This window comes from Rosa chinensis, chromosome 5, assembly GCF_002994745.2.
Source record: "Rosa chinensis cultivar Old Blush chromosome 5, RchiOBHm-V2, whole genome shotgun sequence".
Taxonomy (NCBI): domain Eukaryota; kingdom Viridiplantae; phylum Streptophyta; class Magnoliopsida; order Rosales; family Rosaceae; genus Rosa; species Rosa chinensis.
In genome coordinates, this window is record NC_037092.1 from 80,162,521 (window position 1) to 80,177,370 (window position 14,850).

General features: G+C 37.5%; 1 protein-coding gene across 12 annotated transcripts; it reads right to left on the minus strand.

Moving 5' to 3' along the window:
- Window positions 1-6,239: 6,239 nt before the first annotated feature.
- On the minus strand, window positions 6,240-14,629 carry LOC112167244 (nardilysin-like). Of its 12 annotated transcripts, none has more exons than XR_005800553.1 (10): window positions 13,037-14,625; window positions 12,312-12,368; window positions 11,854-12,201; window positions 11,237-11,283; window positions 10,481-10,593; window positions 9,833-9,906; window positions 9,161-9,696; window positions 8,737-9,064; window positions 8,414-8,608; window positions 6,257-6,571 (listed from the first exon to the last, which is right to left on the minus strand). XR_005800553.1 is itself a non-coding variant. In XM_024304245.2 (10 exons), exons 3-9 carry the CDS (start codon window positions 12,149-12,151, stop codon window positions 9,452-9,454), a joined length of 516 nt encoding a protein of 171 aa, XP_024160013.1. In that variant the 5' UTR covers window positions 12,152-12,201; window positions 12,312-12,368; window positions 13,037-14,629; the 3' UTR covers window positions 8,641-9,064; window positions 9,161-9,451. The 12 variants fall into 12 exon arrangements, 5 of the variants coding, with proteins under 5 accessions (XP_024160013.1, XP_024160010.1, XP_040363038.1 ...); XM_024304245.2 differs by lacking the exons at window positions 6,257-6,571; window positions 8,414-8,608 and having other exon boundaries at window positions 8,641-9,064; window positions 9,161-9,478; window positions 9,620-9,696; ... (2 more) ...; window positions 12,146-12,201; window positions 13,037-14,629; XM_024304242.2 differs by lacking the exons at window positions 6,257-6,571; window positions 8,414-8,608 and having other exon boundaries at window positions 8,641-9,064; window positions 9,161-9,514; window positions 9,620-9,696; ... (2 more) ...; window positions 12,146-12,201; window positions 13,037-14,629.
- Between the last annotated feature and the right edge of the window lie 221 nt (window positions 14,630-14,850).

A 14,850-nucleotide genomic window follows, 5' to 3' on the forward strand; every position in this document is an offset into this window, starting at 1 on the left:
GATTTCGGATTTGGATTTCTGGGTAAGGCTGGGTTCAATCGATACTAGTCTTCCATTTATGGGTTTGATTTCAGTTTTTCCAGTTTTGTTCATACTTCATAGTTGTTAATTTTTTTATTACTATCTCATCTCTTTGTGTGTGTAATTACTGATATGCTGTCCCTAGAAAAGTAGTTGGAGTTTATTGAATATTGATTCAATTGATTTCTTGTCATGCAGGCCATGCTCCAGCTCACTAACAGATCAAGGATTCCAAATATTGTGGATCGCGTGATAAAAGATACCATGGATTTAAAACACTATGTTGATACTCCTAGACATGTTTGATCTTGTATGAGTTGCTAAGTTGAATTTATTACAATATGAACAGTTTGCTGCTGTGGCAGTATTTGTTTTGGAAACTCATACTACACTCCTGGACAATATGAACAGGTCGCTAATCCAACTCATACTGCACTCCCACAAACAGTATACGTACTACACTCCTGGACGTGTTTGTTCTTGTATGAGTTGCTAAGTTGGATCTCGGAGGGTTGGTGGGAATTGCAGACCGCATACCCTCTGTTTGAGCCAAACCTTCCCACTGATAACCTGTGTTGTATAGTCAAGGCTACAGATGGTCACATTTCTTATTGGTGGACAATGGTTTGAAGTGGTAGTTAGCACTTTAGTGTTCTGTCCATCCTTTTGTTGTATCTTTTTCGTCGAAGGATTCAGATGAAGGAAAGTTTTGATTGAAATAAATTTATACTCAATGTTCCATCTATTTGTAAATTGAATCAAATTGAATGTAGGAGTTTCATATAATACTTTTTATATTTTTATTTATATAATCATATGTTATAAAATAAAATAAAAAAACCGCCTAGTCACCGCCTAGGCCCCTGGGCGCTAGTCTCTGGACTTCCTCCCAACTAGCGCCTAGCGTTTTTTAGAACCTTGGATTTGAGAGATCTCCACAGAACTGATCGTACAGGGTACTGCAAAATCATACGGATATTTTGAATTTTTTATTTCTTCTAGCTAGTCTCTTCCTCCGGTAGTCTCTTTAAAAGACAGATAGTATTTTTTTGGCTACTCCAGTAAGAGTAGTTTTATAATACATATGAAGATCCGGTGCTTCAAAATTTCTAAGGGTAAGAGCAGAGGCCATCATCAAGCTATCTACCCATTGGTCAATAACTTTTCTTTTATCTAGAGCTTTGTCTAGATTTAGCCATATACCATAATTCGTAATTGGTACCCTAGGCATGTTGTCATTTGGGACAAATCTTTAAGAATTTCTTTCTTCTTTTCTGCCCGTAGGGGCTTTCTGTACATGGAGTTTCAGCTTTCCCTTTTGTCTAATGATGAAAGTTTTGGAATTTGAGTTTTCTCCGTCTTCCATTTCTATATCTTGATAAGGAAGGATTTTTCTTTCCTTTCCTGTTTTGAAGTTTTTCATTTATTCGATTAGTTTTTCTAACCGTTTAGGATTTTCGCACTATTCTGCTTCATCATAGAGTTCATAGATCGAGCTTTTCTGCTCTAAGCATATTAACTGGTTTATTTAGATCAGCTTCTAATTCTTCTTCAGTAATTGGTTCTGTTGATTCTTTAACAGAGACTTTGGTACCACTAACACTAGCTTCTCTAGTGTTGTAGTTTCTTCTAAGAAGATTTTTATTTATCGTGATGTTCTCAGGACAGACATCACTTTTTCTATGATTTTCAAAATTTAGACTGATTTCTCCAGTCTTTCTGCTTTCATAAATTTTTACTTTCGCACTTTCTGGTGGTTTCTTTGGACCAGATAATTTCTATTCAATAGGAAAAGTTATTTCATTCTAAGTAACCTTGTGAATCTGTTGTGAATGGTTCTTCTGACTGGTGAGGAATCCAGTAGTAAGACCGGGGATATTTGATATCCTTGTCTTAGGTTCTATTGTGGTACTCATCAGTTTATAGTATATCCTGTATACTATTGCAAGTTCTTGCATATCTTCTTTCATTGATATGCCATTTGTCTTGACTCTCAGTCGTAGACAGTGAGCTGCATCTTTCAAGCTGGTTGAGAAATTCGGGAAATAGTTCAAATATGCCACTTGATTGCATAGAGATGCTTCAAGTGTTCCCAACAGACTAGCTTGAAAATTTGTTAGTCTATTGTCTTGTAAGACACATAGAACTGAACAGTTTATGCCTTCTCGGGCACGAAGTTTTATGCCAACTTGGACTGCTCCAATGTGCATAAATTGATAATTCTTTGTTCTTGCTCTGGCAACTTCTTCAGAAGTAATCATCAAGAGATTTGTTTCTCCTGTTGTAGAAGGGGTTGTAAATTCCAATAATTTGAAATGATGGCTATCCATCAGTTCAAACTTTCCCCTTTTGTAGATTTGTTTAAAATCTAACTTTGGAATTGCGAAGTTTTTTACCTCTTGTTCAATTTCATTGTATTTGAATTATTCAGCATTTAGGAGTTGTACTCCTTTCTTTTTTTCCAAAAATGCTCATCATCTTGACATCTCTTGCTATCAAGTGCTTTGGTTTTTCATACCTGATACTAGTCAGGCTAGTAGAAGGATCTAGAAAAGTCATGCTTGGCGTAGGATTCTTGTCAGGTTTTTCTAATGGTTTGAATCCATTAGCTTTCTTTGATTTTACTGGAGGCTTTTTCTTATCCTTCAGTATAGTTTTCATAGAATCCAGCATTTCTCGCTGTTCATTGATTTTTCTGCCGACACTTGTTAGCTGTTCTTCTTCCCTTTTAGGAAGTTATTTGATATAATCTATTTTGTACTCCAATTTTTCTAATTGGGCGATTATATCTGGTATTTTTTCTAGATGATTTTGACATCTAGATATTTCTTGTATTAGGTTCTGATGTTTCTCATCAGAAGATTTTAGTAGAGAATTCAACTTCTCTAATAGTAATTTAGACATTGTCTCCATTGTGGATTCCCCTTTTGAGCTCTTTGCAAGCTCTGATACCAGAGATTTGCGGATCTAACCAATGCTCAAATAGTCAAGAGGTTTTTGTTCCTCTGTAACCATGAATCTTAACTCTTCTATATTTTTCTCAATCTTGTAGATTCTTTTTTGTACTAGGAATATTCTATCGTAGTAATTAGGAGTAGCTCGGCTGAGCCTAGCTCTGTAGTCTTTTCCTCTTCTTAACTTTTCTCGTTCTTCTTCTAGCTCTTTTTCAAACTTTCTACAATTTGCAAGTAAATCCAATTTAGACAGAATAATATCTAAATGTGCGATTATGGATAATGAAGATTTAACTGCTTACCTTTGAATATAGAGGATGAAACTTAGCTGCAATTGATATTTAAACAGATAATTTCAAAATATGGACCCACCACACTTTATCAAAAATATATAAATTATTTAAGAGAAAAATGGTGATGATATGGAGAAAGGTATTAGTGGGATGAATAGTGAGCGGTTTTGAAAAGTAGGGAGAAAAAGTGAAAAGTTTTGTGTGAGTGTGAGTAAAAATACGTTAGTGGGGTGTATGGCAAGTTCTGTTTTGGTGGATTTGGGGTGTATAAGAATTTTCCCGTTAAATAATAAAGTTCTGTTTCTGGTGGCTTTCTCTGGGTACCTCACACAAAATGCTATACCACCTGGAGTACCGATCCAACTTCTAAATCCTGAACCAAGAACACAACATTAGAGGGGTAAACAGTGCCAGACAGTTTACGCCTCTCCAATGCCTGAGTAAGACACTAATATATGCGTAGATCAAATAAATAGTAGATAAAGGAGTTATTACCCGTAAAAGGTGGTACTAATGCTTTAATACTCTAGCATGAGAATTTAGTTTCCCCTATCTTCGATGTGGGACGCAGGCTGCTCTCCTGATGTCTGATCAGCCCTCTGCAATGTAATTAGATGGGCTGTGCTAGCCATGCCCCGGGTCCTGGGGTGACATCCTCTATGAGCCCCGCCATGGTAGGTCGTGAACCCGGCCCATGACATAGTACTTGGGAGTCCCGATGGGCCCCAGCCGATAGTGTCAAATCTAGTGAAGTCTTCCCTAGTATGTACAAGTTCGAATTAAGATATTTCCAAGACATCAAATAAAAGAATCGACACTTTATTAATAATAGCCAACGATTACATCAAAGTTTCTGACCAAAATCTAATCCAAAATGACTATAATCAAATGTAGACAAATAGTAGTTACTCAATCCTTTCTGTAACTCCAATTTAGTAGAGACCAGGTAAGGTAAGGCGAGATTTTGGTGGAGCTATTCTCACTTGTAAAACCGTTCTCTCAAATCAAATCTTTCCTAGACATCGCAATTAATTGGATGAGCCTAGTTGAGAAAGAGTTAGAACTATTGTCATTTATTGATAATGTCTTAGGAAAAATGCCATTACATATATTCTTGGAAAATAAAGACTATTAATCAAAATCTGCGGCATCAACATTGTTTCCCTCGCTAGATTTGAAGTCTGGAATAGTGAGATTGATGTCATTATCATCTCCATCTTCTCCTTCAACTACGAGATAAGCCTCATGCTCTCTCATATTTTTATACACCTTGTATTGTGTAGCTTGTTTTATACACCTTGTTTAACTGTACGTCTTAAATCAATGCTCTGAAGATCCATTATTGTTTTTCACTAGTATATTGTCATGTTTCTCAACAACTGACATAACAGTGATAAACTGATGAAACCTCATGATCCGTCTAACATTGCACTCAAGCCTATATTGCTTTGCAACCATTAATGCTTAAACGAGGAGGGTTGAGAGGGTTTTCTCAATTAATTCCTATTCTGTGAGCTCTACTCCATAGAATCCCATTATTAGTGAGGTGATTCTCGACATTATTCACCCATCGGTGATAACCAATGTCATTCAAATCTAGTTTAGTTAAGTCGGAAATTCTAAATTCGGAAATTCTGGGACTCATTTCTCCATCCAACAAAATAACACTAGCTTTTAGATCCCTGTAAAATGATTTTCAATCTGGAGTGCTTGTGGATGTAAAGTACCCCTTGAGCAATTCCTTTCAAAATTTGGAAGTGTTTACTCCAATCCAATTTTGTGTTTACAGATGGATCTGATTGGACAAACAACGAAGAACACGAATATGATCAAAGAATTTTTTTTTTTTCAGAGAATGATGATCAAAGAATTAATGTCAGAAGTAATGACAAAATACCAAACAAAAGTTCGTCCAAACTTATATGGGGCATGTACTCGTAGATCAATATCAATTCCTCTTCAACACAGCAACCGAACAGCCTAACAAGATTCGTCTGTTGAAGCTTGGCTATAAGCTCTAACTCATTCATGAACTACTTATATCCTACGCCGGACTTCTTTGACAGTCTCTTTATGGCTACTTCTTGATTTTCAGGCAAAATCCCCTATTAAAGAAAGCAAATCTGAGACAAAGAGAATACTTCATTACGAATCTGAGGTAAACTACTAAAATCATGAAGGAGAGTAGTGTGGAAAAGTTGCAGTCTTAAACAGGCCAAACCCTCCCTCTCCTAGCTTATTAGCCTCATAGAAATTGTTGGCAGCAGCTAATAGACTCCTTAAACTAAAGATTGGTAGTTCTGTTTCATTCTGATTTCTGTCCACCTCCAGCAATAACATTCCTTATAATCTCACTATAAATGGATTACCAAGTTTCTTTCTGGACCTCACCGCAGGATGAATATCTTTGTAGAATACAACCAACTCAAAAATCACTCATATCCAACTCCCTACTGATACTTTCCAGTTCCTGTTCGATGATTAACCGGCATTCTTCAACTTGTAGAAAGCATCTTTTACTTGCTGAGAAAGTGCCAAGTAAATCATAACTAATATCTGAGTTATATGCTTAAAAGGGATGCTCTGTAACTATGTGATCTTCCGTTGCCAACTTACATGACAGATATAACATTATGTGAATATCAAAACATCATTCAGGTGCACTACGTACTGCTACCTGTAAGATAAAGATCTCCATAAACGCAATTAATGTACCATAATCAACTAGCTTCTTTCCTAATAAATCTAATCTGCATATCAATAAATCTTACTGATTTAAACAGCACCAGATAACTAGCAGCATATCAATCTAGCTAGAATTAGTCAATAGAAATGAAAGTTCCAAATTATAAAGATAAGGATATGACAATGCTAAAATGCTATTTGATTTAGGAAATGACAATGCTAATAGATAATGTGTACTATACATCCAAGGTTTTAATAGGTGCAGAACTCTCACATTCCCTTCTCATACTGAGAAAGTGATCTGTTTCAAATGTTCAAATCAGCTTTATTATGAGTCTTTTCACAATAGGAACAAAGCTGGATTACAGAAACCAATCCAATCACATGACCCAAGTTTGGTCAGTGTCTATTTATCAACTAGACATCAGCCCCAAGTTTATAAGAAGCAACAAAAAGAGCTCAATTACAATCTATTGAGTAGTACAGCAATTATACTTTTGGTTGGCAGCCTATCTTAAACAATGAATAGTCACAACCGCAAAATGCCACCATGGATATCAGCAATTCAGTACTTACCACCGTTGCAGGGTGCTACAAGTCTTCCCATGAAGTCCAACTCTGCAAGTGATGTGCACAATGGTTCAATTACATCAAATTTCAAGTCCAAGGAAAAGATCATAACAAGGAACCAAGTATTTCAAGTGAACAGCAAATGATGTTGACATTACTGGAGCTCTAATCGGGAGAAGACAAGTTGTTACAACCAACCATTCTGATGCTATTACCTATAAAACTGAGTAAAGTAGAATGCATATTGTCCATTATTTTGGACAATTTCACCTAAAAGTACACAGGAAACACTTTCCAGAAATAGTACATCGCTAAAGCTTCTCTGTACTTTACCCAAGTTCTGCATTTCAACCACATCTATCCCTGTTCGCTCTCTAGTTTGCAAAAACATGGGTTGAGAGAACTGAGTGGTGACTGCTAATGGTAATTATAATTGGGAGTTAACCATCATAAGCAGTTATTAACAGAAAACTGCATTACATACTTAAAGAAACTACGAATGATGACAAACCACAGAAGAGATCTCTTGCGGATTCAATTTTTCCAGCTTTGCACAAACCTTCAATAACAAGAGTGTAAACTATAATATTAAGTTCTACTTTGTTGGTTTCCATTTCTTTAAGCAATTCTATTGCCGTAGAAAGTTGGCTGGTTGTTACACAGGCCATCAAGTAAAACAGCATAAGTTTGAACATTTGGATGTTGGCCACAACGTTGCATCTGAGAGAACAGCTTTTCTGCTTCTTGAATCCTTCCCGCTTTGCAAAAACCATAAATAAGAGTGGTATAAGTAACGGTATTGGGAACAAGTTCCATACGGTGCATTTCCTTGAAAATCTTGTAAGCCTGATCGATCTTTTTAGCCTTGCAATATCCATTAATCAATATGTTACAACTCCAAACATTAACCATGGAGGCCTTGCTAATCATAAGATCAAAAATTTGTCTTGCCTCATCCATTTCTCTTCGCAAACAGTAACCGTCCATAAGCAAACCGTATGTAACCACAGTAGGCTTTGAATCATCATGTCAATCACACTTTTGGCTTCCACAACCATCCTTTCCTTACAGAAAGTATCAACCAAGACATTGACATCTGGAAAGATACGTTTACTCAAACATTTCATTAAGCAACCTTGTAGCTCGTTTCCACTGGCCTATATTGCAAACTCCTTGAATCAAAGAGGTGTAAGTAACAACGTCTGGAGTAATACCTCTACTAATCATTTCTGAGAAGAGGTTCATTGCATCTACAACTAGTGTATCCTTGCAAAGACTGTTAATGATGGTGCTATAGGAAACTATGTTAGGCTCACAACCGTTTTCTTCCATCTTCCTAGGTAATTGCATGGCCGCACTGTTGTTTCCTCTCATGCAAAAGCCCTTTGTTAGAGTGTTGAAAGTAACCACATTGGGGTTACAATGACCTGCCTCCAGCATTTTGGTGAAAATTCGTGCAGCCTCAGCCACTTGATTATGGAGAACAAAGCCGTGGATCAGAGTGTTGAAGGCAATAGCATTCGGTTGAAGACCGAATTTGAAGAATTGTCCTAAGACAGATAGGCCAAACCCCATTTGATTCAAATGGCAATAGCAGTTGACAATAGTAGAGAGAGTATAGTGATTAGGAACAATTCCACAGAGAAGCATTTGACTATTCAAAGAGACGACTGCTGAATAGTGTCAGTTTGGAAAGTTGAGTCAAGATTTGACTGAAAGGGATAACAGAAGAAGCCAGAGGACGGGAGTGAAGCATTTCTTGGAACAACATGGAGGCATCCTCAACATTACTCACAATAATGTTGGGTCGATTTCCTAGATGGGTTTCTCTCGAATGAAACAAAGCCATGAAATTGTTGATGAGGGGAACAGGAAGAGAAGAAGGCATACCTCTTGTGCTGCGGCTGAGCATCATCTTCACATTCAACAATTGCTTCCAGTTTCTGCTCTCAGCTTTGTTTCTGAGGACTCAGACCTTATTACTCTTGACTTTCCTTCTTATATCTTGGGTTATGAATATAACTCAGACCTTATGATGTGAATCACCAAATCCAAACCCTACCATATCACATCAAGGAGATTAACCTGCAGTGCCAGGACCAAAAGAAAAAAAAATGAAAAAAAAAAAATACTGCTGGTTTTATTTCACTAAAAAATTGAGTGAATCAATATAAATTTTATATGAATGTATCTACAATGATTTTGATTTTCACCTTCATCTTCCAGGTGGGTTATAATAAACGCAAATAAAACCTGGCAAACAATAAGACCTCAAAATGCTCAGTTTCCATCAAAAATTCAGAAATGCTAGGATAGAACTCAGATGACATCTTAAAGGCTGCAAGGTCTTCAATGACTTTTACAGACTCCGGCCGTGCTTCAGCCTCTTTCAAGTCTGTGTTGCATCCCCAGACACAAATTGCAAGTCTCCGACACTTGGGAGATGATTGTTGCAAATATGTTTTGTACCAGTTGATGACTTCCTCTTTCTGAATGCTTCTGAGTTGTTCTGCTTCCCGTTTTGCATAGTCAAACATATGCCTGCAGATCAACATTTATTTGAACTACTGTCAGAGCACAAGCATTAGAAAGGTCTAGGCAAAGCAGTCCAGTAGGCAGAGAGGATATATACACTACATTTTATCGGTAATCTGTAACCAAAATCGATTGGTTTCATAATGGAGGGATGGATCTTTCTCCAATAGCTTTGCAATTAGCCCAGCTCTATAATTCTCAAAAGAATCATCGTACAGTCCTTGCAGCAAATGCGAGCAAATTTTGGTTATAAGAAATTCCATGTCCATATTCAACTTTCAAAAGACAATGGTAAAAACAAAGAAAACAACAAGACAAAGAGATGAAAACTTTCACCTCTTCCTATGACAACTAGCTACATTAATCCACCATGGTAACAATCTCTGCACAATTTCAATATTTGTTCCTGCAAGTTGATCCCTTTTTCCACGGCATCACTAAAGCTCTTTTTATTCCCTTTCATGTATACACAACTAAAATTTGTTGCATACATAATAAAAATCTTATTTGAGCAAAAAGAAAAGAAAAGATAAAAGTAAAACCCCAAGATTTAAGTTTTACCCCATGTGAATCTATTAAATGGGTGACCAGGTGAGGCTGTATGGCATTGAAGTTGTTCTGCAGAACCTGGTTAAACTCTGCATTCCATTTGTTTAACATAGAATACCATTCAGCAATAAGAAACTTGTATGCTGCCCTATTGTTTAGCAAAACTGGGACATTTCTTAAAAGGAAAGACTGATATCAATAAACTCAGACAAGAGTAACATGCACCTGAATCTACAGCCTGTAACTCCCGCTCCATGGCTTCAATTTTTACAAGGGGTGAAACAAAGAACTGAGAAAATCTGATAAATCAAAGAGCCCCCAGTAAACAGAAGTCAAGTTGCTGAAATAGAAATGTAAATGGTGAAAAAATGAAAAGTTTTGACAGAGGGAAATATATTGCTACAGTAACATATGCAACAATATTCTACTAAATGAGAGCTTCAACTATTACATATTTGATTAGAATTCACTGAAATGATATAACACATGAGATGCTGAGGGGCCACAAAGAACACAATTGGTTCTTAGATTTGCAACCGAAATCTCATGTCCATCCCAAAATATTCTGATAAGGTAGTCTAACAAGTAATATCCTAAATATATGGAGCATATAAAAGAAAAGTACAAGAAAAGTAGCATAAACTTTTACACCACAGATCCTGTTATCAATTCACATTTGTTTTGGACATAAGTATGACTAGCAGACATATATCCGTTCAAATTTTCATATGAAAGAGTGAGACAAAGCTAATACTAAATATCAATGCAGGAAGCATCACCAAAATTTACAACCTCACTTTACCAATCACAAATATCTTCGATACCAAGGAAATGACTTACTAAAATTGAGCACTTGAAGAGCTCAGTATTTACCTTGTCAAGGCACCCTTGAGAAACTCTCGTTTCACTTCAAAATGGTAGCAAGTATGCTCTACTTCTGTGTATGCATTTAAACACCCTCCGTGCTTGGACAAGTAACTGTCATACTAGCAAAGAAACGGGTCAGAACAAGTGATAACCATAACATAGCACCATAGCAGTGTAGCACATACTTTTCCATATTAAGTTGCATGCAAGCTTTACCATTAACCAAGATACAAACTATTAGTATCCAATCCGGTAAGATATAAGTCAGAGCTAAAATGATTCTTAAGTCACAGTACCATACCCTGTGCCATCTAAACATCATTAAATCTTTTCAGGGCATAACAAACTGAATGAAACAGCAGTTATTTCCTAATCGAGTGAGAATAACACAAAAACCCATCTTTTAATCTCCTGAACACTAATAGTTGGTTAAAAAACATACAACAATTACTTAGTTGTTAAATGCAGCCTGACATATAGGCGAGCAGGTTTGCAGCCAAAAGAACAAGCAAGTCATCCTCCAATTGTATGGATAGAAGGGCAAGTTGATTATGTAGGTAAATGAGAAGTAGATATAATTCTTAATTTTCCATGTAGTAACCTCTATTAGAAAGAAAAATGATGCTGCTGAATCACTTCCATGAGCTCTCAGTAAATCTCAATATGTGATAAAGAACACAAAGGATCATGTGCATTCCCAAAGATTTGCGAATCAAAACCAAGTTAACTGGCAAGAAGAAAATACTGGATCGCCAAACATACCTCCTTCTCATCTGCAAATTCTGTACTCCCCATAAAGAGCATGTGTTCTGCACGCACAACATACATGTATAAGTTAAGTCTGCACATCATAAATTTAATCACGCTTTTGATTAAGCATATGCACACGTGTAATACAGACCTAAAAAGTGTGCAAGCCCCTGTGCCTCAGGAGGGTCACAGAAGCTGCCTATTCCTGCACACATTGCTGCTGCTGCCAGCAAAGACGGAGCAATCAAGTTCATTTATCCAATCAAACAAAATGCTAGTAACTAAACTTAGTAATCACCATTCCACTGTATCATTCTCAGTAATTATACTTGGACATAAGACAACCAAACACACAGCAAAACCTACATCCAAATTAGCTCAAGAAACTTAACATTTGTGTGAAAAAGAATGATGGTGCCATCTACAAGTACTACTAACCAAGCATTGATATTTAAGTTTATGTAATTGGGTTTCGGTCCCAAAGCCATAAAGTTCCAATCTTTTCCAACCTCTATGCACTTTCATCAACCTAACACTGATTTTATTAAATTCCAACAACTGGGTTTTCTATAATAAACTCCAACACAAGTTGGGTATTGCAAATTTTCAACACAAATCAGAACACCAACCTTCTTAGTCTGAGAATCCCCTCCCTTTTTCTTCTTCAGTTCATCTTCATCTTCTCCCTCATCATCTTCATCCTCTCCTTCACAATCTTCGTCTTCCTCATCCTCCTCCTCCATTCCTTCTTCTTCCTCAGCTTCCTCAGAGCCCTCGGAGAGTTGGGAATCTCCAATCTCAGGATAGTGCTAGCAATGCAGTGAGGCCATTCTCAAGCTTGATTAATTGGTACAGCCGTCTAAACAATGAATAGTTACAACCGCAATATGCCACCATGGATTTTAGCAATTCAGCACTTACCACCATTGCAGGGTGCTACAACTCTTCTGATGAATCCAACTCTAGTTTCTTGGAACCTGCAAGTGATGAGCACAATGGTTCAATTACATCAAATTTCAAGTCGAAGGAAAAGATCATAACAAGGAACCAAGTATTTCAAGTGAACAGCAAACGATGTTGACATTACTGGAGCTCTAATCGGGAGAAGGAAAGTTGTTGCAACCAACCATTCTGATGCTATTACCTGTAAAAGAGAGTAAAATAGAATGCATATCGTCCATTATTTTACACAATTTCACCTAAAAGTACATGGGAAACACTTTCCAGTACTAGTACATCGCTAAAGCTTCTCTGTACATTACCCAAGTTCTGTATTTCAACCACATCTATCCCTGCTCACCCTCTAGTCTGCAAAAACTTGGGTTGACAGAACTGAGTGGTGACTGCTAATGGTAATAATAATTGGAAGCTGACCATCATAAGCAGTTATCAACAGAAAACTGCATTATATACGGCAAAGAAACTACGACTGCAGAAAAACTGAGAAGCTGCTATAAAGCCTTCCTAAAACAGTAACAAGCAAGGAAAAAAGGTGGCTAGCTACCATGGCACGCCAAAAGACTCAAATTGAGGTCATCATTTAAAGCCCCAAATAAGTGCAAGGTATAAGCTTTCGCTTCTGAGAAGCATATACTTAAACTAGTTAACTGCACACTGGCAGCCTACACTCATAACTGTAGTTGCAAATGCTAAGGCCAAGACCAATAATAAACTAAGCAAGTGGAAGGAGCAAATCCTACTCTTGTATCACACAGAGTCTAAATTCCGATCTATAAATCTGAATCTAATTAAGTGAAATAAAAAACAGCAATTGAAATTAAAAACTTTGGAGCGGTGAAGAAAGTGACACACCTGAGCTTAATAGAGTTCAAATCAACTTTAACGTGAATCTTTTAACAGCATCAACAAAGCCGGATCTACTATATCCTTAGACAATAAAACAATTATCAATTCCATAGTTGATGCGTCTGCAGAGAAACGCCTCTCAAGCATTTCTTGAATAAGTTTCATAGCCCATGTTGTCTCATTGATATTTAACAACCCTCGGATAATGGTGTTATAGGTGCAACCATCTGGAGAACAGCCTTTCCCTCCCATTTCTCTTAGCAACTTTTCTGCTTCAACTAATAGGCCATCGTGACAAAGTCCATGAATCATTATATTGTATGCTCTCACATTAGGCTGAACTCCTTTTGTTGATAAGCTAGAGAAGACATCTCTTGCAGATGCAAAGACCATCAATAAGAGTGGTATAAGTAACGGTATCAGGAACAAGTTCCATACGAGGCATTTCGTTGAAAATCTTGTAAGCCTGATCGATCTTTTTACCCTTGCAATATCCATTTATCAATATGTTACAACTCCAAACATCAACCATGGAGCCCCTGCCAATCGTAAGGTCAAAAACTTGTCTGGCCTCGTCCATAAGTGAGTTGTAAGTAATGATATGAGGCTCAATTCCTGTTTGAATCATTATCTCAAGCACAGTTTTGGCTTCCACAACCATCCCTTCCTTACAGAATGTATCAACCAAGACACTGAAGGTGCGGACATTTGGAAAGATACCTTGACTCAACATTTCATCCAACAGCCTTGTAGCTTGTTTCCAGTGGCCTATATTGCAAACTCCATGAATCAAAGAGTTGTAAGTAACAATGGTTGGAGCAATACCTCTAGTAATCATTTCTGAGAAGAGGTAGAATGCTTCATCAATTAGCAAAGACTCTGGATGATGGTGTTATACTGAGGAAACTGTGTTGTTAGGCTCGCATCCTCTTTCTTCCATCTTCCCAAGTAAAGTACTTGAATTGCCGCCGTGTTGTTTCCCATCTTTCTTAATTAGTGTGCTGAAAGTAACCGCGCATCGGGCTTACAATGACCTGCGCCTGCCTGCAGCATTTTGGTGCAGCCTCAGGCACTTGATTGTGGAGAACAAAGCCGTGGATGAGAGAGTGTTGAAGGTGAAGACGTCTGGTTGAAGACCCAATTTGAAGAATTGTGCCAAGACCCCATTTGATTCAAATGGCAATAGCAGTTGATGATAATAGACAGAGTATAGTGATTTGGAACAACTCCACAGAGAAGCATTCGTCTATTCAAAGTGATGACGGCAGAATAGTGTTTGAGTTTGACAAGTTGAGTCAAGATTTGATTCAAAGGGATAACAGAAAAAGAAGAAGGCAGAGGACGGGGAGTGAAGCATTTCATGGCCTCAACTTGGGGGTTTCAGGGTGGTTTTCTCACAAGCCTCTCTACATGGGTTTGTCTCGAATGAAACAAAGTTGACGAGGGGAACAGCAAGACAAGAAAGCATACCTCTTGTGCTGCGGCTGAGCATCATCTTCACATTCAACCATCGCTTCAAGTTTCTGCTCTCAGCTTTGACTTTGATTGGGATTTCCGATAGGGAAAAATTCATCAACGGTGTCTGGATACTTTGGTGACTTTCAGAATGATACCTGAACTTTGAATGTTATCAATGTGATACCTAGACTTTACTTTTCGTATTATCGTCGTACCTCTGGCGAACTTCCGTCACGTCTCCGTCAACTGTGAGCACGTGTGACTCACGTGAGCCTAAAAATGAGGGCAAAAAAGACATTTTGCCCTCAGTTTGTTTTAGGGAAAAATTTACCAACGGTGTCTGGACACTTAAGGGACTTTCA